This window comes from Pelodiscus sinensis, chromosome 24 (assembly GCF_052426305.1).
Source record: "Pelodiscus sinensis isolate ZL-2025 chromosome 24, ASM5242630v1, whole genome shotgun sequence".
Taxonomy (NCBI): Eukaryota; Metazoa; Chordata; order Testudines; family Trionychidae; genus Pelodiscus; species Pelodiscus sinensis.
In genome coordinates, this window is record NC_143075.1 from 15,392,966 (window position 1) to 15,416,065 (window position 23,100).

At 45.2% G+C, this 23,100-nt stretch overlaps 1 protein-coding gene across 1 annotated transcript in view; it reads right to left on the minus strand.

The window, feature by feature from the left end:
* Window positions 1-22,725, minus strand: part of LOC102444945 (ATP-dependent RNA helicase DDX19B) — a 29,442-nt gene extending 6,717 nt beyond the window's left edge. The window contains exons 1-9 of the mRNA XM_075906778.2: window positions 22,567-22,725; window positions 17,951-17,999; window positions 17,395-17,448; window positions 14,992-15,127; window positions 4,456-4,548; window positions 3,207-3,309; window positions 1,991-2,105; window positions 769-946; window positions 2-239 (exon numbers count right to left, since the gene is read on the minus strand). Of these exons, the coding sequence (XP_075762893.1) occupies window positions 2-239; window positions 769-946; window positions 1,991-2,105; window positions 3,207-3,309; window positions 4,456-4,548; window positions 14,992-15,127; window positions 17,395-17,448; window positions 17,951-17,999; window positions 22,567-22,623 (1,023 nt within the window). The 5' untranslated portion in view covers window positions 22,624-22,725. The remainder of the gene's footprint in view (window position 1; window positions 240-768; window positions 947-1,990; window positions 2,106-3,206; window positions 3,310-4,455; window positions 4,549-14,991; window positions 15,128-17,394; window positions 17,449-17,950; window positions 18,000-22,566) is intronic.
* Window positions 22,726-23,100: the final 375 nt, after the last annotated feature.

Genomic DNA, 23,100 nt, shown 5'->3' on the forward strand with positions numbered 1-23,100 from the left:
CATGACAGAAGATCATGGCCTGGGCGATGGTGATGGCTCCATAGATATTACAGAGAGCATGGAACTTCTCATCTCGATTATTGCACAAGACATAGTATTGCTTAATGGTATCCAGCGTCTCCTCCTCTCGCTTCAGTTTGATGATATTGGGGTCGGGAACAACTTTCTGGGCAAATTTCCATACAGAATCTTCGAAGGTGGCAGAAAACAGGAGCATCTGGCAGTCCCTGGGGAGCATTCTGCAAGGCAAAGTGACAAGTCAGGGTTTCCCTATTAAAAAGCATCAGCTCACTGGGACAGGATAAGCACAGCTGCAAAGCGACACTCAGTCACTTACAAGCCTTCGGGCTCAGCCTTTTAAGTCTGTTAGGCTTTCGAAACACGAGCCTACGAATATCTGATCCCATCCCCACTCAATTTGCCAATGGCATCTAGATCAATTTGGACATTTTAAGCATGAATCCCACTCGGGATAGGAAGTGCTGTTCTCGCTCCTTGAAATAATTAAATGGCTTCAATGAATTTCTAGCTTTATGAACTGCCTGGAGCGGAGTTCAGTGTATTTCTAATGTAACCTGTGGCCTTAGTAGTTAAGTGACCAGCACATAATCTTGTCCTACCATTTGGAAGACAGCTCTCTCTGCAGACATGAAGAGGAACAGAGACATTGGCTTACATAACGAGGGGCCAATTGGCTGCGGTGGAGGGGAACTAGAATCTTTCCCTTCCCTTAGTCAGCCCAGCTGGCAGCGTGGGGACGGCCCTTACCTCTGAATGCGGATGCTCTGATCTTGATGGCCCTGGGTTGCTATCATCACGTCAGCCTCATCCAAGACAAAAACTTTAATCTTCTTGGGGTCTATGAATTTCAGTTTGGAGCACCAGTCCAGGACAGTGCCAGGGGTGCCAATGACAATCTGCTCAGAGATCTTCTGACCTCTCTCCACTGTTCGTAGACAGACAGAAAGGCTTTCATGAAATCTGGGTGGACAGCGCTCCCAGGAGAAGATGAATGCTGCATCATTGTGTATGTTACTCCCCCACAACCCCACCCTCATCCTCAGAGGTCTTTCCTTGCCCTGGAGACTGACTTTTTTGAACAGAACAGTCCCATTAGTTCCAGAGCAACAGATATCATTCCAGCCTCTATAGGGAAGTTCTGCAGCATCCAACTTTGCTTTCCTGGTGTTACCCTCCTCTTAGCAAAACAGCTTATTGGTCACAACACTAACCCCTTATGAAGCACACAGGATCCACCATTTCCCCCAAACTTCATGAATTTAGCAGTTCATATAAAACAAAGAGTCCTGTGGCATCTTAAAGACTAACATTTAAATCTGTTAGTCTCTAAGGTGCCACAGGACTGCTTGTTGTTTTTAAAGTTACAGACTAACCCGGCTCCCCTCTGATACTTGTCACCATGCAGTTTATACAGTGCCTATACATACCTGAAAAAAAAAGTAGTATCTGTAATTATCTGCTAGGCAGATTGCACCAGCAACCCATAATATGAAAGATCTACTTGGACAAAACAGATCAGCCACCAAAAAGGCTCGCCAGTGACCTTCCATTTTACAGAAAATACCTGAACTTTGGAACCGTCTCAGAGGGGTAGCAGTGTTAGTCTGTAATTTTAAAAACAACAAGCAGTCCTGTGGCACCTTAGAGACTAACAAATCTATTTGTAACCAAGGTGGTGGAGGAAGAAACTCCAGTAAAACTGTTCAACTCTCATTCCATGCACAACTGGGGGCTTCCAAATGAGAAGTGCCATTACACTAGCTCATGTTCTGTGCAACACTCAGACCTGATAGAATCTGACTCCAGGCCAACTGTGCTAAGAGTACCTGATGTCAAATCCAGTATGATCATTTGCAAATTAAGAGGAACCCCCCCCCCCCTGAAATTCTCGTAACTCTATTTCATTCAAAAAAGAGGTAAGTTTCCCTGCTTAGATCTGCAAGAGGGGCATATTTTCCCTCATACTTACATTTGTTGCCCCGGACAGCATACGCAAGTCTAAGCTCTGGATGAAACTTTCCCATCTGTTCAATTACTTTTCCTGTTTGAAGTGCCAGTTCATATGTTGGGGAAAGGCACAGGCACTGGAAAGAAAGCAGATAAGAGTATATTAGCCTGTCACACTTTCCTGTGAAATACATTTAGTTGTGAAACTTCACCTCTGTGCAAATAGAAGACCAAGATTTTAGGATAAAACACTTAGTGAAATTTACGTGTAACATTAACAGTCATCAGCTGAACAGTATTTTTACTAATTCTCCCAATTAAAGGAAGTTCGTTTGAATGTGCAGTGTTGTTTACCAATTAGTTTTGTGTGGCTAGTACATTTTGTATTGTGCACATAAGCATGTGACTGGAACATCTTACTAAGAACATAGATACTCAGATACTAAGAACAAACAAGTGCTATATTAACAGATGCATAAGGGATATTTCTAATGGTCATAGCTCTAAATGGAGAGAAAAGTGATAGAAATGTAGCCATGTTAGTCTGGTGTAGCTGAAACAAAAGACAGTACTATGTAGCACTTTAAAGACTAACAAAATGGTTAGCTGATCAGCTGCTTGTCGGCTCAGCGGGGCAGCCATGTAAATTTAAATGAAGCGGTGATTATTTAAATCGCCGCTTCATTTTACAATGTCCAGTAGCCTAATCTACATGCCTCTGTCACCAGAGGCATGTAGTCTAGATGTACCCTAAGCCCCGATTCCTTTGTGTTGGGGCGCTAGGCTGGGCATCAATACAAACTGAACAAGGCAAGAGAACGATTCAACATTTCATATACTTGCCACTTCTCCAAGCTCCTCACATACAGGTGGTTCGTCAGTACAGATCCTTACCCTTACAAGCCCTGCTCCCACCCCAACACAACCTCACCCCACTCTCCATCCCAACACAGCTGCTCACTGTACCCTGATTTGGCTCCTCTTTACAGGCCACAGAAAGACAGGGGAGGGGGAGAAGGGAGGACAAGAACAGGGCTGGTCAGGGGAGCTGGGAGAACCCAGTACCTCTGTACAAAAGAATCAGCTTCTTCAGCTCTGCTGCCTCTGCTCCCCAATGCTTAGACACCACAGCACACTGGGAAGTTGAAGCTGTGTAGCTGTTGCCAGAGTCTTCTCACTAGATGGCACTGCACTACAACTAAAAACCAGCACAAGCATTAGATTCCAGAAGCCTCTACCTGTGGATACTTGTTCCCAGGTTCGACTCGACTGAGCATGGCCAAGACGAAGGCAGCTGTTTTACCAGTACCAGACTGGGACTGTGCAATCAGGTTCTGTGGGCTGGATCAACACATAAGGGGATATTTCAAACACGTTGGCACAAGGTTAAACAATCCATTATATGACTAAGTAATATGGGGGAAAGGATGAATTGGGGGCAGGGCAGAGCAGAGGTGGGGACAGGGCCTGCAGTGGGGAGGGGGAGAGCTGCCCTAGGTCCTACACCTGGGAAACTGGGGGGAGGTGCCCCAGACCCCTTAGGGATGGCCCTACAGGCTTGTCCTTGCTTTAAGTCCAAGATACATTCCAAAAAACTTGAACTTATAGTGAAACAACTTAAAGCAGGGAATTTTTTTCCGATAGCTGATTTCCATTTGCGCAAATCGGAGTTTTAATTTGGCGCGACTTAAGGGTGGGGAAAGGGAGGACTTCTAATGCATCAGTTCCTACAAGCATTTCCAACTTTAGAGTGGAACGGATGTATAGCGGGGCGACAGAGCGGGGATGCCCTGTATATGAGATACACAATTGTGGGACTTGGCAACACAGCTTGAATTAACTGAATTGCAGCCACAGATTAGTTTGGATGCAGCCAGTCCCTTAAGTCACCGTCTAGCTTCATAAGGGCAGGACTACATAAAGGGGAGGACACAAATGAATTTCTGTAGGGAGCACCCATCGTGGCACAAGAAGCTTTTCTGCAGCATGGGGATTTGAAGGGAAAGTTGCTGTGATGCTGCAATAGTTTTCCATATTGCTCACCTCCCCCTAGTGTTAGCTTCACTACTCCATGCCCTTCACCTTAAGGGCACTGATATGATCCATGGCATTCTGACTGCTTGGACCTGTCCAGGAGTGCCGCAGTGCTGTTACGTAACAGCCTTATTAAGCCTCCCCTACATTGACAAGAGGATCAATTTTCCTGCTGCCGAGAGGTGTGGCTGAATATGCAGTGCAAGCCTCGGAAAAGGTGGCTTACGGGGACCTATGGAAAATTTTGCAGGGAGCCAGCCAGCATTCTAAAGAATTTCAGCAGCAGTGCCCCATGGAAAGGGAGTGCCTTCGGCATCCTCCACACAGCCACTAGTCTGCCTCAACCCCACTTCAAGCAGGCCTTCCCCTACCCAGGCTGCTCACAGTTTAATAGTACATGAGCTCTCCTGTCCTCTGCACTTCCCAGGAGAAGCAGAAAGCATGGATACGTACGGTTCAGCAAGCATCATGGGCAGAGCATTCTCCTGTATTTTCGATGGTCGGTTGAAGCCCATGGCATAGACACCCTGCAGGAGCTGGGGTTTCCTAGAAAAAGAAAGAGTAGAGTGTTTCTGAGATAGTAAAAAACAGCACTAGAACCAGGCAGTGAAGTCAATGGTGGAGTTTCTGATTGCAAACAGAGCAAGGCAGAGCCCCTGAAAAGCAAACCCTAACAGCCCGTAGACCTGGGGCTATGTCTCTACTAAGTTTAACGTGGCAAGCCATTTCTTCTCCACATTGCTAACAAAAAATAAGTAAACAACAAATGGTCTGGTAGCACTTTATAGATTAATAAAACATGTAGAAAAGAAGTAGTCCATCTGTTAGCTTGTGCACACCCTAAAAAGAGAAATAGAGTAGAACCTTATTTATACAGTTTAATTGGGACTAAGGCCACATCAGTCGATGAAAACCCAGTCTGGTTCCAGGAAATACTGGGTTCACACATGTTAACCCCAAAAGCGAAATGATCCTTTGATAGGCCACTAAGTACTGTATTTTGCTCTGAAGGGAGCTGGTTTATGTGCCCTCTTGTGATATCAAGAACAGATGTGAAAATAGTGTCTCTGCTTCCTAATCTGTTTAGATAGAACGTTTGATCTTGTATTTCTGTTCTGCTGTCCTGAGTTTCATGGGTACAAAGCTGTGTTGTGGATGAGGAAATACAGTAGAACCTGGTTTATCTGATCCTCCCTTAACTGGCTCTCTGTGGCTGTGTCTAGACTATACCTCTCCGTCGACAGATATAGATTAGACACGTCAAATTGCTAACGAAGCAGGGATTTAAATATTCCATTCTTCATTAGCATAAACTTGGCTGCCACTTTTTTCCCCGAAACGGAGCGCTTTTTTTGGGGGGGGAGGGGGGCAACAACCCAGCAGTCGAGACACGGATCTGTCGAAAAATAAACCCTTTTTCGAAAGATCCTGTATTCCTCAAAAAATGAGGTGTACAGGATCTTTCAAAAAAGGGTTTATTTTTCAACAGATCCGTGTCTAGATTGCCTTTTTTTCTGAAAAAGCTCCATTTTGGAAAAAAGCAGCAGCCATGTTTATGCTAATGAAGCACTAGATATTTAAATCCCTGCTTCATTAGCTATTTCGATGCGCCTTATCTACATCTCTCTGTCAACAGAGAGGTGTAGTCTAGACGTACCCTGCATTTACCAAACCACCAGACTCCAGTGCCAGAAACGAAAGATGTCTCCTATGGCCACTAGATAGCACTGCAGCATTGCATGTTCCCATTCGCCAGGCTGGATTTTCATGGACTGATGTGGCCCTAGTCATGCGTACCCATGAAACTCAGGACCACAGAACAGAAATGGAACCCTGGAGCCCTGAAGATACAACAAGACCCTCGGAATCAAACATTAGGAGGAGTCACTTGAGATTCCAATATACACTGACGGGCTCTAAATCTACAGTAAACTTCCGATAATCTGACACCTTTAGGACCCAGGGGGCGCAGGATTATCAGATATGCCAGACTATCAGAAGGGGGGCTATGAAGGGTCTGGGGTGGAGTGGGGGGGTGATGCGCCCCTCGGCGCTGTAGGACCAACCCTGCAGCACCCCAGCTGCTCTGCCCCAGGCATCCCCAAGTCAGCCGCTTCCGGAACTGACCAGCAGCTGACTCGGGGAAGCCGGGGGCAGAGCAGCTCCAATTGTCTGGCTGCCCGGAGCACTTCTGGGTTCCAGATGGCGCCAGACCATCAGGAGTGCTGGACCACTGGAGTTTTACTGTACTAACCATTCAAGAAAGCATTCCAAGCCTCAATGTGGACAGCTCACTTAAAATCTCTGCACAGCATGTAGCAGTAATCAAGAGATGCAAACATGTCAGGATGTACAAAGAACAGGACAGAAAACAATTCTAAAAATGAGATCATGCCTTGCTATAAAACAATAGTGCATCCACATCTGGAACAGTGTGTTCAGGTCTGGTCATCCGGTGCCTAAACTAGCAGAAATAGGGAGTGTCAGAGACTAAACAGATTGGGACATTAAGGTTAGAGAAGACCTGAGGCATATAAAATGAGATAGAGGAGGTAAGTCAGGAGCTTTTATTGACCCTTTCAATACAACAGCAAGGAAACACTTAATAAAAAGACCAGAAATTTAACTCCCAGATAAAAGACAACATTTTTTACAACACAATTAACATGTGGAACTCTGTCATGAGGTATCATTGACACTAAGACCTTCACAAATTAAATATGTATATGATTGAGAATATGGTGTCCATTATATAGGATGAAGGCAATTTTATAAAGCACATAAACCTTCATGATTTGGGACGCAAGCCAGCTGCTAAGGATACATCTGCACTGCAAAAAGGACTATGGCAACAAGTCTTAGAGCCTGGGTCAACTGATTCATCTAGCAGGACCTGGGCTACCAGGCCCACTGAAGGGGGGAAGGAGGAGCAGCGGCAAAGGAGGCAACTGCCCCGGGGCTTAGGGTTCCCAAATGCTGCCGCCACAGGGCTTTTTAATTTGCTGCTGGAGCCCCACATGGTGCGCTCAGGGCAGTGCTTAGGGCTGCCTGGGGGAGACTCGTTTCAGTCCCGGCCCCTTCCACATGAGGCCCTGCCCTTTCTGGGGCACCGAGTCAACCTCGCCCAGGAGCCCGGTGAGACTGTTGGCCTCACTGTGCGCTACACAATTAAAAACAACCACGAAACCCATCAAGGAAGAAGGTCTCAGAACCCAAGCCCAAGGGTCTACATTGCTACCTTTAGCTCCAGTGTAAGCCCATGATAGCTGACCTGGACTCAGACTCACTGCTGCAGGTCTTTTTTTTTCCAGCGTAGAAATACCCTAACCTAAGTGATGGCATTGGGAAAAATCTGCCCTATGAGCAGGCGCTCAGTTCACAGGCTACCTTCCTGGTCTTTGAGTGTACCACTTGTACATTTAGGCCTTCAGCAGTCACCTCACACAATTCTCCTGCTTCAGTTCTGGGCTGCAGTCCCTTGCGTCAACTGTGATACCCTCAGCAGGTCTGACTTACGTTCAGTATCTGCAGTATTCTGTTCACTCTGGGAGAAATGACAGTTGGGAACCAGAAACCAAACAGCCTCCATGCAGCAAATCTTATTGATTTAGAACAAGAGCATTTAATAGGATACAGATCTTAAAAAAAAAACATACCATACTACAAACTTGCCTTCCCTAAAGCTTCCCATTCTCTACATGTAGAGAAGGCCTCATTTGCTTTCAGGCTCTCCTGCGGGACCAATCTGTTCCCACCAGAAACAGCATTTTGACAAGTGACCCTTCCTCTCCTCAGAAGGCTGCTTACTGTCCTTTTAAGCTCTAGTTCTCATCCTGGTAAAACAGCTATGTCACTTTGGCCTGGTGCCTGGAAGCATGCCATTGTCTTGCTTATCTTGGAAGCAGATTACATCTGACCAAACACCTGGAATGGCACTGTTGCCCTCATACAAAAAGTCTTATAATTTAATTAATCTATACTATTATAAAAGAAGAGGCGTCCGTCCTGCAGTCTGCCACAGAGAACAGACTTCTCCCAAGACTCCCCTGCTTCTGGCAGGTCCTGAGGCACTGGGCGCAGGATGGGGAAGGTGCAGCTCAGGCACTTTCACATTCCCACCAAGTTGCTGGAGACCAACCAGCTGCCGCCAGGTAATGGCGCATTCCCTCCCTGGTAATGCAATCCGCATGCTGCTCCGGCGTCATGGCCCAGTCCGTCATGCCTGCCCTGAGTGCGCTGCGACCGTGAGCTTAATACAGCGCAGGCATTTTTGGGGTATATGACCCTCGCCCAAGCACTTTACGCACATTGAGCATCATGACACTGTGAGCATTTCTTGAAGCCAGGAGACCCCGGCATCCTGACAGAGAAAAAAAAATTTTTTTTTTTTAAAATGAACTATTAAAACTAACGAACGAACTTTCTACACTAATTAACAACTAACAAATTCTAAGAAAAATTCAACAACTTTTGTCTGACAGAAAGAGAGGGAGTTTGCTCCGCCTGTGACCGTGGACGGTTAGGAGGAACTGGCGGGAGCCGGATCGCGCGCAAGCTCACAAGCGGCTCGAACAGCATGCGCCACAGCGCATGCACGGTCAGGCTGAAATACAGCTGACAAGTCTCCAACCTGCGGCGCCGGGACGAGCCCAACACCTGAAGTGGAGCACCTACGGGGACACTACCCGAAGAAGAAACTAGGGATGCGATAGTGTATGATGCCAGGGCTCATCGGTTAACCCTCATGGTTAGACGCAGCCTCCTCCGCGCCTCTCCTGGCACTGCTGCCTCTGTATCAGACGCCATAAAAAAAAAGTGCAGCCCTTGACCGCTTACTAAAATCTTGGAGTCATCCCCCACCAAAATTATTGCCTGCCCCGGTACAAAACAGACTAATGATCCAATGTAGCATGGCAATTCCTCTGTGAGCCCTATCAGCTGTGTCTTAACACCACAGTTACCAGCCCTGCCAGGCATGTTACTCTGAAAGGAGGTACCAGAACAGGAAGAAGTTTGATGTGATTGCAAGGGCCATTTAACATGATTTTGTAAATGTCACTTAAGATTTTTCATTTTTGATGTTCAGCTCTAAAATTAAGCATAACTAGGAGAAAGAGGGAAGTTATGCTAAGCTCAGTTCAGCATACGTTAGGCTATTGATTTGTACACCACTATCCGATGGCACTCAGGTGCAGTGGTGACATCTGCCATGTTCAATTGTTCCAGGTTACTAGCTGCTTCTGTTAACAAGGCACTCCTAAATTGTTAAAGAAAGCTTTCAAGTCACAGCAGACACTTGTATCTAAGGAGACTCATGAACAACCTAAAATTAATGTTAAGATATTTGTATTTGGAAATTCTCAACCGATGACCTTTTTAACTGCTTCTTGTAGCTGTTAATGTTGCTTAGCAGCAAGTTCCAAAACACAAATAGCTGTTTTCCTGCCCACACCTTCCTGCTTGTTGAACCTTTCTACTTGATTCAATATCCTTTTCAAGAAGCCTGTATTATTTGTAGTCTATGGCTCAAACAAAAGCCCTTTGAATATGCAACCTTGTGTTTGTTCAAAAGCAAGAATCTCCATAGCCCGATTCTCTGCAACAGTTGCCAAGGATACAAGTAGTTGCAGAAGCAAGACTCAATTACTCTGAGTGCTCCCATCATTAACTTTCTTTGATCGTTAGATCCATTCTCATCTTTCAAAAGCCAGACAGGCAAGGTATGATCTAAGGAGCCTATTTGTAGTCATTTAGCTACAAATCAGTAGCATAGAAAAGCAAACCTGTAATGTTTCAAGGTGAAAAGTCTGCCAAGTGGTTTCCTTTCGTGACCCATTTCCAAATAAAATTTGGGGGAAAATAATCACAAATGCAATTCAATATAGAACCTCAAGAGTATAAAGTTTTAAAAGTTTATCATTATGATCCATATGCAACTATCTTCAGTTGATGCACAAAGTACTCCATGAACAATTGGAACAGGTGTTTTATAGGAAGATGGAGACACGAAGAACAGTAAAGTTATCATGCAGGACAATGTAGCACTTTAAAGACTAACAAGATGGTTTATTAGATGATGAGCTTTCGTGGGCCAGACCCACTTCCTCAGATCAAATAGTGGAAGAAAGTAGTCACAACCATATATACCAAAGGATACAATTAAAAAAATGAATATGAAAAGGACAAATCACATTGCAGAACAGAAGGGGGATGCAGGGGGGGGGGAAGGGGGAGGAAGGAAGGTAAGTGTCTGTGAATTGCTGATATTAAAGGTAGGGAGAGTGGGATGTTTGTGAGTTAATGGTATTACAGGTGATAATTGGGGAAACTGTCTTGGTAATGGGTGAGAAAGTTCACTTACCTTCCTTCCTCCCCCTTCCCCCCCGCATCCCCCTTCTGTTCTGCAATGTGATTTGTCCTTTTCATATTTGTTCATTTTTTTAATTGTATCCTTTGGTATATATGGTTGTGACTACTTTCTTCCACTATTTGATCTGAGGAAGTGGGTCTGGCCCACGAAAGCTCATCATCTAATAAACCATCTTGTTAGTCTTTAAAGTGCTACATAGTCCTGCATTTTGCTTCAACTACCCCAGACTAACACGGCTACATTTCTATCAGTAAAGTTATCAGACACTGTTGTTTATGGACTGATGTCACTGGCAGAGGACGAATGGGTTGGTGTCTTCCTGTGCTCTCCATGGGCACTTATCTTCACAAGGGATTTTAAAGATTAACTGTAGTAAATAAATTTGAACTCATTACTTCTTCTAACAGTAGGGATGTAAACTGGTGACCAGTTAACCAGCGCCTGGTCTGGCGAGAGCAGTCCCTTACCTGCAGAGGGTCGGGCCCACTGTGCCAAGGGCAGGGTTGCTCTAATGCAGCTGGGCCCACAGTGCACCATGGTGGGCAGTTCACCGGTTAAACGTATAATTTAACCAGTTAACATTTTAAATGAGATTATACATCCCTATCTGAATCACAAAACCAAAACTGCTTCAGTTTTCAAGGAGTGTTCTCATAGAATACTAGAACTGGAAGGGACCTCATTACTTTTTAAGATACACATGCTAAGAACTACCTGGCTTGATCTTCCCTGACTTTGTAGAAGGAACCTTGTGTGTGCGTGTGGGGGAGGGAGGGTATGGAGACCATTATACAAAATGTTTTTGCTTTGCAATTTAGTGATTAGATCAGTTATGGAGCTCATCAAAATATTTTCCCACCCCCACCAGCTCGGCACATGCTGTTAAAAGGAAAGCTCTACTGTGTGGTCTTACACAAACCTTGCCATTCTGCAACTCATACAGGTTTGGGTAAGATTTAATGGGGGGAAAAAATCTTCCAAACCATTAGATTGTGAGCACAGAGACATTACAATACTTGCCATGAGTTGCATGGGGTTAAAGTAGTGCACGAAGAAACCGCTAAAAAATAAGCCAAGTTCAGGCACAAAAGACCAAAGACCTGTAAGACAAGCAATTCTTTCTGTTGCTTGTTTATAAACTATGCAAAATGAATGTGCTAATTTACTAATGCTCTGAAAGCTAATGTGCAGTTATTGACATGGAAACCCATGCACTTCTCAGATACCAGGGATGCCCCTTCCCTGGCTGAAAACCTCTAATGGGCTATCACGAGAGCCAGACTGCTATTGCCTAAGCAACTGGAATTTGAAGTCTGCCTGCTCATGCATTAAATCCTGTTGAAGGCCACTTAAAAGCAGCTAAAGCAATAAGAATCAGGTATTATTTGCTCAAGTAAATCTGCCCTGTTTATAATGGAATCAGAACTGTACTAACTATAACAATGGTGGCCCACTAGTACATTGCAGTACAAACCTGAAGTCTGCATTCTCCTCCGAAGGTTTTTTCCATTGATCTCCAAGCTAAACACTTAATTAGGAACCTGTTAGTTGCTAAGTAGATATCAAATAAAGCAGACTGCTGGGGGAGAGGAGTACTAATGAAATAGTGTCTAAAAGCAGGAGTTACAACAGTCGGGGCTTTTTCCAGATTCTTGGTAAAGTTGAGACACTCTTCCCTCAGTACAGCTGGGATCATTTTATTTCACATGTATGGGTCCAAACAAAGACATCGCCCATTTGGAGTCTGTCAGAGGGGGGTTTCCAGGTACGGCTGCTGGTAAATTTACTCTTATTCCAGAGTTGCAGAATTCGAAAACCTTGAGTCAAGAGGCAAAGAGTAAAAGAAAGCTGTCCCAAGCATGGGTAAAGGGATAAGGATTCTTACTTAAGGTCCATTTGTGAGTCAGGGCTTATTTAGAAAGCCAGTTTTAATATTGAAAGGGATGTGAGACTACAAAATCCTTATTTTATAAACATCTTATAGTAATTGATTTTTTTAAATCTTGATTTAAGGCATATGTGTTTACTTTTTGCATTTCTCAGCTCCAACAACAAAATGACTAGTGAGTTGCAGTTTTGTTCCTAGTCAGTTTCATTTTCATCTTATCATGCATTGCACAGGGCTGAGCAAAGTGGTGTTCCTGGATAGTTTCACTGTCATCTTACCATGCAGGGTGGGCAATCATTTTTGATTGGGGTGGGGAGGGGAGGAGAGGAGGCAGCACTCCCAAGATTTTGGTAAGTAGTCAAAAGGCTGCATTTTTCTATAGAGGGGATACAGGGCTTGGGATGGAGGTTAGGTGCTGAAGGGAGCTTAGGGTATGGTGTGCAGGAGAGGGTATAGGATCTGAGAGGGAGTTTGCGTGAAGGAAGGGGCAGGGGATTGGGGTGCAGGGTCTGAGAGAACGTATGGGTGTAGGAGAGGATTCTAACATGCAGGAGAGGTGCAGAAGGAAGTGCAGAGGGTTTGGATTATGACCTATGACAGGAAATTAGGGTGCAGCAGAGGGCACAGGGTCAGTGAGCCGGTGTGGGAAAGGATTCTGGCCTTGGGGGAGAGGGTGTAGAAGGTGCAGGATCAGAGAGGAAGATGTGACCTGTGATGGCGGGACAGAGACAAACTGCAGAGGATTTGGGTAATGACCCGGGGCAAGGACTTGGGGTGCATAAGACACCGAGACAAGATTTATCTAACAAATGAGTTAGAAATATTCTATGGACAGGAAAAGATTTCATGGAACTTCTAATTTTACGCTTTCAACAATTTCTCCTATATTTCTTCAATATCTAAGCTTGCATTATATTTAAGTTTCTGGCCCATTCTACTGCAGTCTTCACAAACTGAGGTCTTTCTGCCACAAAGCCTTCATGAAGAATCTCTGTTCAATACTACTTAAGAGATGGACTCACCCTCCTCCACTCTATTGAACTGTGGTGTTTGAGAGCCATTTCTCTAGGCAATCAAAGGCCACCTGAAAGCCGATGACACTGCCTTCACCCTGTTTCCCCTCCCCTCTTTTCCAAAGCTAGGATTTCTGTATGCATGTTCTTTAAAGAAACTTCCTTGGCAGACTGGTTTAGCAGAAAGGAACTTTAGGTTCTCTTTTTCCCCTTCAGCCTTGGAATTTTCCCCTTTGGTTTCCCAGAACCTTCTCCTGAAACAACTGTGATGGCACATCAATGATTTTGAAGCTGCTAGCAAAACGCAGATGGGTGCTGAGTCATGTAGCTTAAGAGACTTGCTAATGAGATACCTTTGCAATATCCAGTCTTATTACAAATAAGTACAAATTAGGTGAATTTTCAAATAATTTAACTCTTGTCCAAAGTACAAAGGTATAAACAATTTATTTTCAATGGCAGGACTCTAGAATTTCTAAGAAAAGGGTTGAATAGGCTAGGAATGTAAAAATGTTATGTTTAACCAGTTAATCACTTTAATGGGAGTGGGCAGGGCAGCTTCTTCAGCCTGGCAAAAGCCCCACTCTAGCTGGTCTGGAGCACCCTCCGCCCATGGCGAACTGCTCCAGCTGGGCTGCAGTGCCGCTGCCCACCGCAGGCCCCATCAGGCTGGAGCAGTCCCCTCCCCGTGGTGGATGAGGAGCTGCTCCAGCTGCCACCAGTTAACCATAACCAGTAAGCACCACCCAACAAAGCCAATGCTTACCAGTTAACCCATTAATCATTCACATCCCTAGAACAGACCGACTATACATAATTTGCTGAAGTTTAAGATAAGTCACAGGAACATGGCCGCGCCATAGAAATACAGACTGCAGATCTCAGTTTGGCTTCCTCTGCGTTGTTGCCTGAGACAGGAACAAATCTTTCCCGGGCTCCTTTCTGCTCAAATGCAGCTCTTCTGCCATTGCAGAGACAGTAAGGCTATGTCTATACTGCAAGGTTTTTGCGCAAAAACCCGTGGAGCATCCACAAATATGCTTTTGCACAAGGAAATCAAGAGTAAAACGGCAGAACAGAGGGCTTTTCCCGCTGTAAGTAAACCTCCTTTTATGAGGCATAACTCCCTTTTGCACAAGAGTTCTTGCGCAAAAAGGCAAGTGTGGATGCTCCAGAGGGGTTTCTTGCACAAGAAACCCATATGGGAAAAAGCACAGGTGTTCTGATGGCCATTCTGTGAATGGCAATCAGAGTTTTCTTGCGCAAGAGTGTCCATACAGTGTGGACGCGCTCTTGCGCAAGAAGTTTTTGCACAAAACCTCTTGCGCAAAAGGCTTCTTGTGCAAGAAGCATGTAGTGTAGACATAGCCTAAGGGAATTACACAAGTGACCACACAAAGCATTGCAACAAGTGTTACACCTGGTATTGGAAAACTGACATTTCCCTGACAATCTTTTGGCTGTGCCTATACAACATACCTAGAAATTTAGTCACCAAAAAACCAGAACTTTTCAGAATAATCATTTTTGGTTCAGAGAGGCAGTTTAATGTGACAAGTAGTTTTGGGTAAATTATGGGAGTTATGGCTTTTGTTGCCGTAACACCTAATACTTGTAAATATCCTAAATCTTTCATAGTAACACTTTTAGGTGAATCTAAGATGTTCTGGATTATGGCACTGCACGAAACTATAATTAGCAGAAGAACAGGGACTTACAGTCGCAGCTCCTCAAAAGACTTCACAGAGTAGAGAGGTGATGTAGGATCCCTCTGTAGCACCTCTACTTGGTTTGTTGTGTCCACCAAGTTACTGCGAATCAGCTTGTTCAATAAGGACTGGGCAGCTCTATCCTCTGGGGGAGAAAAGGAGGCAAAAACAAGGGTTTCATTATATTTACAGAAGAGAAGGAGGCTCAAAGAACCAGCTGTTAAGCTACAGCATTTTGGCTGGGCTATAGCAGTTACAGTATAAACTGTCACTCCCACTACAACAGGAGCATAAATAAGAGTAATTAAAGACTAATTAAAACAAACACCAAAACCAAATTTCTACAATTAAAAAAAGGGGATTTTGTAGAGTAGACCACTGAAGTTAAACAGAAAATACCTCTTAACTAGTATTGGGAGTAATATTGACATGTGGGAGAGAAGGAATAATGCAAGGAGGCGACAAGCTAAGGACCACTTGCACATACAGAGGTCTGCCTTTCTAAATCTCTCTACCTGGATAATGACACATAAGAACTTAAGAATGGCCGTACAGGGTCAGACCAAAGGTCCAGCTAGCCCAGCAGCCCATCTGCCGACAGTGGCCAGCATCAGGTGTCCCAGAGGGGGTGGACTGAAGACAACGATCAAGCGATTTCTCTCATACCATCCATCTCCAGCCTTTGACAAACAGAGGCTAGGGACACCATTCCTACCCCATGGCTAATAGCCGTTAATGGACATAACCTCCATGAATTTATCTAGCTTCTCTTTAAACTCTGTTATAGTTCTAGCCTTCACAGCCTCCTCTGGCAAGGAGTTCCACAGGTTGACTATGCGCTGTGTAAAGAACAACTTTCGCTTATTAGTTTTAAACCTGCTATCCATTAATTTCATTTGGTGTCCTCTAGTCCTTATATTATGGGAACTAATGAATAACTTTTCTTTATTCACCCTCTCCACACCACTCATGATTTTATATAACTCCATCAGATCTCCCCTCAGTCTCCTCTTTTCTAAACTGAAAAGTCCCCGTCGCTTTAGCCTCTCCTCATATGGGACCTGTTCCAAACTCCTAATCATTTTAGTTGCCCTTTTCTGAACCCCTTCCAAGGCCAAAATATCTTTTCCACGGTGAGGAGACCAGATCTGTACACAGTACTCAAGATATGGACGTACCACAGTTTTATACAGGGGCAGTAAGATATTCCGTGTCTTATTTTCTATCCCTTTCTTAATAATTCCTAACATTCTATTTGCCTTTTTGACCGCCGCAGGACACTGTGTGGACTGTGTTTTCAGAGAACTATCCACGATAACTCCAACATCTCTTTCCTGATTTGTTGTAGCCAAATTAGCCCCCATCATACTATATGTATAGTTGGGGTTTTTTTTCCAATGTGCATTACTTTACACTTATCCACATTAAACTTTATTTGCCATTTTGTTGGCCAATCACTTAGTTTCGTGAGATCTTTTTGAAGTTCTTCACAGTCTGCTTCTGTCTTTACTCTCTTTAACAGTTTAGTATCATCCACAAACTTTACTACCTCACTGCTTGCCTCTTTCTCTAGATCATTTATAAATAAGTTAATCTTACTCAGACACCTTTGACTGAGTAGTGGCAAAGAGAACATATCACCTTAAACATTGCTTTGGTGAGTCTCAAGTGAGGACAAATTTTCCCTCCTAAGGTTTTTAACACAATGGCATGCTATTACTGTTAAGAGTGCCCAGTTTTGTATCTCTGCCTTTATCCAGCATAACCATTGTGCCCTTGAGTTTCCCTATATAAGATAAACCTTCTTTGGACAAGTTAAGTTGTCCTCCATAAAGGAGCCAGACTACCCACTCCACATGCTAGCTATGAACATTTTGTTCAATAAGAACAAAGCAATGTGTGCCAAAAGCCCCAAAGGTTTAGGAGCACGGGGCGTGATGGCAATTCAGTTAGTATTATCAGACAAACAGCTCCTGTACCTGACTACTGCAGATAGACACAGACTTCACCTTATTTCTCTGCCCCGGCCCCCACCCCATGGCCGCACAGCAGTCTCCTGAATCAATATGGAACAGTGTATTTTGACATCTCTTGCCAAGAAGACCCTCATGAGCAGCCTTTCCTGTAAGTTGTGCACTTGTGTGGCCGCTCAGGAGAGATTCAAATACTGCCCAGCTGATTAGCATGTGCCCACAGCTAGGATTTTTTTCCTGTTGGTGGTGCACATTCACACATATCGGTGCACATAAACAATTTATTCCACACATGGATGGAAAAGATAAGAGGGAACAATGCTCATCAGAATGGCAGATGCCAAGACTATCCATACTCACAAATGAAGCAGACTGGCTTTAAATAGATTCAAACTGAACAGTTTTTTGACTTGCCAGACTGCTTCTCAATTGTGCTTACCTTTTTCCTCATCTTCCGTCTTCTCTGCATTGTCATCTGTCTTGACAATAGCACCTACATTTGGACAAACAGTGGTTACTGGGGCAATCTCAAATGGAATGGAACCAAACAAGATCACACAGCTCATCTACATAGATAATGTAACTGCTACAGTGAGGTAAAACAACAAAGCTGTAAATCTAATCAGTGATAGGTACAAGTTTTGTTCCATCTATACAGGAAAGACTAACGTAACATGAAAATGCTGGCAGTGCAGTTTGCTCTCAACATGTTGTATTTTAATTTAATAGTAACCTGAATCCATCCCTATAATAATCACAGAATCACTTTCTTACTAAACAGCACTGAACAGTGAAAACAGTTTAAAAAGCTTTAAAAAAAAAAGCACTTAAGCCAGATTTTCTGTTAAGGGTACTAGTGGTTAGATCCTTAGCCTTATGCTTCTGGAAGGTGGTTGCTAAACTGGATTTTCCACCTGCCGAAAGATATAAAAGCCAGATCTAACATTTGTTAAATAATAGTCTTTTCTAACCCAGTATTGTTGCTGTAAACTCACCATTCGTGTTTGGTTTTGTTTTCTCCTCCTTCAGGTGCAAGTTGCTCAACTGTAAACGTGTAAAACAAGGAAACTGCAATAATTATGCTCAGAAAACCTTCATTTGCTCAAGAAAGCCCTCACTGAAACCTTCCTCAAGGTTAATAATTTCAGACTCACTATTACTAAACACCTCACATGGGTTATGGTACAATTTAAAACTCCAAATATAGTAGGAACTAAAACAATCCATTCTGGAATTAGCAGGCGCGGGGAGGCTTACAGGACAGCCAATGTAATTACAAACTGTATGAGAAATGCTATCTTTAATTTTCCATTCGAGAAGTCACCAAAACCCTTACTAAAATTTTGCTATTTTCTTTTCCTGTGTCACTCATCTGAAATTTGAGTTTCAGGATAGTAATTAACACTACAGAGAAGACAGACACTGAGTACACTCCACAGAATGTTCAATAATCTAAGTCACTGATTTGGAGACCAGCCACCTTCCAAAAGATGGCTTTGGGAAGCCACCTTCCCAAAGACACTTTGTAAGTTTGTAACCGAAGACAAATTCTGAAGAGTACATTTCTTCATGTCTTGTCACAAAGAAGTTTGTATTCCCTGGAGCTAAAGCAATTCTCTTTAAATACTCTTTAGCGCATTAACCAGTTGTATGTACTTGAAGAGACCTAACTGCATCACAGGGGCAACAAACGCACAGGTCAAATTCAGAACCACAATTCCAGTGGCCTAACAAAGGTTGGGCATTGACACAGAAATCTGGATTTGATTGTCCCTTGCTTGATTTTAGACTGGAAGAAGTTTAGAGTACTGCAGTGTGCTCAGCATTCTGGTAGATTAATTAGCAATGCTAACAAAGGATGTTAAATTGCGATTAATCAGTTAATCGAGTAGTAGATGGAATTTCCATTGACTACTCCAATAGTTAATGGAGGGTAGGGCACTCACTACCCCCACTGCAGCTCTGCAGTTTAAATGTAATAGGAGCCGGGCAGCTCTTACTACAATTAAAAAGGCAGAGTTGCAGCAGCTACAGCTCTGCCTTCCCCTTGCACGGCTGAGATGGTACTGGGGGAACCAGCTTTTAAGTTGGCTCCATCCAGCATCGTCTCCTGCTCCCCCCACTCTTGCTGCCTCTGATATAATGGCAGCAAGGGGGGAGATGTGAGTAGTCGACTTGACTACCCAATAAGCCTAGGCCTATCGGGTAGTCAACTATTCTTTTACATCCCTAATGCTAACTAAATGACACCCACAAATCTGTGCTCAGTTAACAGGATTGTGGTTATGGCCCAGATATTAAAAATGAACATGTGGTGAATCATGCAATTTTGATGAGTCATTGGAGAGATGCTGAATGACACACATTGATAACTAGGTAAATACAACATAATTCTCTGAAAATAAGTGTATACACTCCTGGTGTGTTTGGATTCAACAAACAAGTAATCCAAAGAACAAGTAACTGGTATTCCATTATCCTAGAACAATAAGAATCAGCTTGTGCTTCACAGTTCTACACACACCACAGACATGAGATTTGCTGCCCCATTCATAGAATCACAAAATACTAGAACTGGAAGGGACCTCTAGAGGTCATTGAGTCCAGTTCCCTGCCCTTATGGCAGGACCAAGCACCATCTAGAGCAGTGGTCTCCAACCTTTTTACACCCAAGATCACTTTTTAAATCTCAGAACAGGCGAAGATCTACCGCCCCGCCCCTTCCTTGAAGCCCCGCCCTCTCTATTCTCCTCCTGTCCATCACTTGCTATCCTCAGCCCTTACTTACACACTCTGATAAACAGTTTATTTTTAAATTATGCGATACATAAAATTAAAATCAGATGTTTATAGTTATGAAATAAATGGTCTGGTTTTTAATCATGCTATTTAAATAGAAAATGAAGCATTTATAATTATACATTTTGTGGGGACAGAGATCTGCGGCTAGGGGCAGGGGAGGGGGAGCAGGGTGCTGGGAGGGGAGAGGACAGGGTTCTGCAGCAGGGGGACAGAGTGCCAGTGGGGACAGAGTTCGGGGAGTGGGGACAGAGTACTGTGGCTGGAGCCAGGGGCGTGGGGACAGCGTTCTGTGGCTGGGGAGTGGGGTGCCAGTGGAGGCGGAGAGTCCCCTGCATCTCCCTCCTCCCAGGATTCTCCCCTCCTCCCAGGGAAACCAGCCCATGCCTGCCCCGGGGCCAACCCCACACGGCGCAGGGAAGCCCCGAACACGCCTGCCCTGGGGCCAACCACCGCCGCCCCCCCCCCCCCCAGGCAGGGAAGCCCCGCACACGCCAGCCCAGGGGGCCGACCCCCTCTCCCCTGGCACAGGGAAGCCCCACGCGCGCTTGTCCTGGCGCCAGCTGACCCTGGGCTCCCCACAGCTGCTCCTCTGAATCCGGCAGATGTGTGGTTTAAAGGAACCGCCGCTGAACAGCTGATCCACACATCTACATGATTCAAAGGGGCAGCTGCGGGGAGCCTGGGGTCAGCTGGCCTGCAGCCTCCATGTATCAGCTGTGCGGTAGCTGTCCCTTTGACCCACGCATCTGCGAGATTCAGAGGGGCAGCTGCGGGAAGCTTGAGGTCGGCCGGGGACTCTGAGTCCCCCGCTGATCCTGAGCTCCATGGCTTTGAAATGCACAAGAGCCCCCGCTGGAGACTCTTGTGTATTTCAAAGAAGGCTCCAGCTGCAGCAGGGACTCTTGTACATGTCAAAGGAGGAATGCAGAAGTGCATATCGACTAATCGATGAAAATTCCATCAACTAGTCAGTTAACTGCATTTTAACATCCTTAAAGCAGACACCAAAGAAATACACTCTCTGGATACAGACATAACAGTAATAGCCATTGTGGTGTCTTCTGGATCCTATTATACAAGGAGAACTGACATATTTATATGGTTTGACTGACATATTGAGAACTCCAGTAATGCCAATCATCTCTATTTTGCCCTCTCTTGGAAGAGGCCAACTGAGGACAATATCACATCACAGGCATCTGCTCATGTTAATCCAAGCTAGTAATTAAGTAGCACCCTAGCAAAAGCCAGTGTTCACCCACAAATGAAGTGGCCTCACAAACTATTTCAGAGGTTTATTTTAAATTTTTGTTCATTTAGCTCTTAAGCTACTAGAAAAGCTTCTGCATGGTTTTACTAATGCATTCATGTAAAAGTCATAAAAACCTAACTGCCCATCTTTAATAGTGATAATTATTCACCCTAAAATTAAGGAAAGGGTAGAACTTTGCAATGGTGAGCTAAAACAAATTGATCAGGATCTCCCAAATCACTGCTATTCCACCTTCCTTCCACCAGCAGAAGATGGTCCAATAAAAGATACTACCTCACTCATTCACTCGCATATCCTGGGACCAACACAGCTACAACACTGCAAATTCTAACCACAGACATCTCAAACAGAAGGTGTCACATTTGTTCATTATTTATGAATAGAAATTAACTGGGAAAGCAACATCACTTTATATTTATAGCATTTTACGTCTTCACAATACGGATGCCAATTTTCTCTTGTGAGCAAAGTCAGACTTCTATTGCAAGATTCCAGTAGTAGGAAACAAGTTCATTAACACACCTGATCTTCTCAGCCCTTCTGACTTTTCAAAAGTTAATACTTTACTTTGTGGGGCTCATATTTCAGACTCTGCCTAAAATAGAAACATAACCATTTCAAGGGAGTTGGCTACAACACAGCTGCAATTTGTAGTACACACAGGACTGTAGTCTAGAGCTGTGCCAAAGCTTTGGCCACAAGACAAGCAAAGTGCAGAACAAAAACCAAGCTATCAGTGGGTCTCACAAGCTATGTCTACACTGCAACGCTATGTCAGGATACCGGAAAACCCCCAAATAGCCATCCCTATGTCTTAACAGCAAGCCAGTTATTTCGGGCTCACTATTCCAATGTCCCAGTAAACCTCATTCCATGAGGAGTAAGGGATGTTTTGGAATAGCGGATTATTTCTTCATTTGGCGCTGTATATTTTAACATCCTTAAAGCATTTATACAGTATGCATACAGCGCCAAATGAAGAAATACAATATTTTGAAATAGCATTCAATTAAGATACACAATTTGCATAGCTCAAATTGTGTATCGTATTTCAAGTTACGGTGCAGTGTAGACGCACCCACACAGCCTAGGAGTAGTGTAGAAGCCATGTGGATTCTCCGCCCATGCAGATCCTACTCTAGAGCAGAGATGTGGGGCTGCAGACCTGGAGACTATGTGTAAGGGGTCCACGAAAGGGCGGGCTTGCCAGAGGAATGGTTTCCACGCACACTTCTGGGAGTCCGCAGACTCTAAGATTTCCCCAGTCGCCGGCATCGCCACTTGAGATGTCTTACAGGCCCAGCAAATGACAAAAGGCGGGAAGCGGCTGCTCCAGAGCCAGGGCCCCGGGCCGCTGAGTCAGGCCCCGCTGTCCCGGGCGGTACCAGGCAGGCTCCGCGTTGCCCGGCGGGGGGGGGGGGGGGGGAAGATAGGAGGGGTTGGTGCCAATGCCCCCCCCCCGGGTCAGCACAGACCTGGACTCCCCGCAGGGCCGGGCCGCCCCACGAAGGGCTGCGGGGCCTCCCCCGCACTCACCGACTCCGCGGCCGCTTCCTGCTCATCGACCGCCAGAGCCCAGGAGTCGGTGGCCATGATCCGCGGTGCGGGCGGGGCTCGGCACCACTAGCCGCAATGGCGCCGCCGAGGGAAAGGAGGCATGCGCGGGGCCGGGGAGCGGCAGCGGGGGCCGGGGGAGGGTCACTTTGTAGCCGGCCGGCGGGGAAACTCAGGCCGCGGCACTTTAGTTCCGGGAGAGGCGGGTTCCTCCCGGCCCCCGCCAACCCCAGGCAGGGACGCGGGGACCTTGTTTCCGTCAGCCCCGGGGCAGCTCGTTTTCGCGCGCCTCCCTCCCCCCCTCCATCAGCTACTGTGTCCCCTCGCCCCCTCATTATCGCCTCTGCAACTTCCTCCAGCCCCCTACTTTTTCCTCTGTACCTTCCCCCATTTATCCTCTAGGCTCTCCCTCTTCTCTCCCAGCCCCCTCCCTCTTTCCTCCTAGCACCTCTATTCTCATCCCCTTACTCCCCCCACCCCTCTCTTATCTCCAGCTTCCCCTGTCTAACCTGTCCC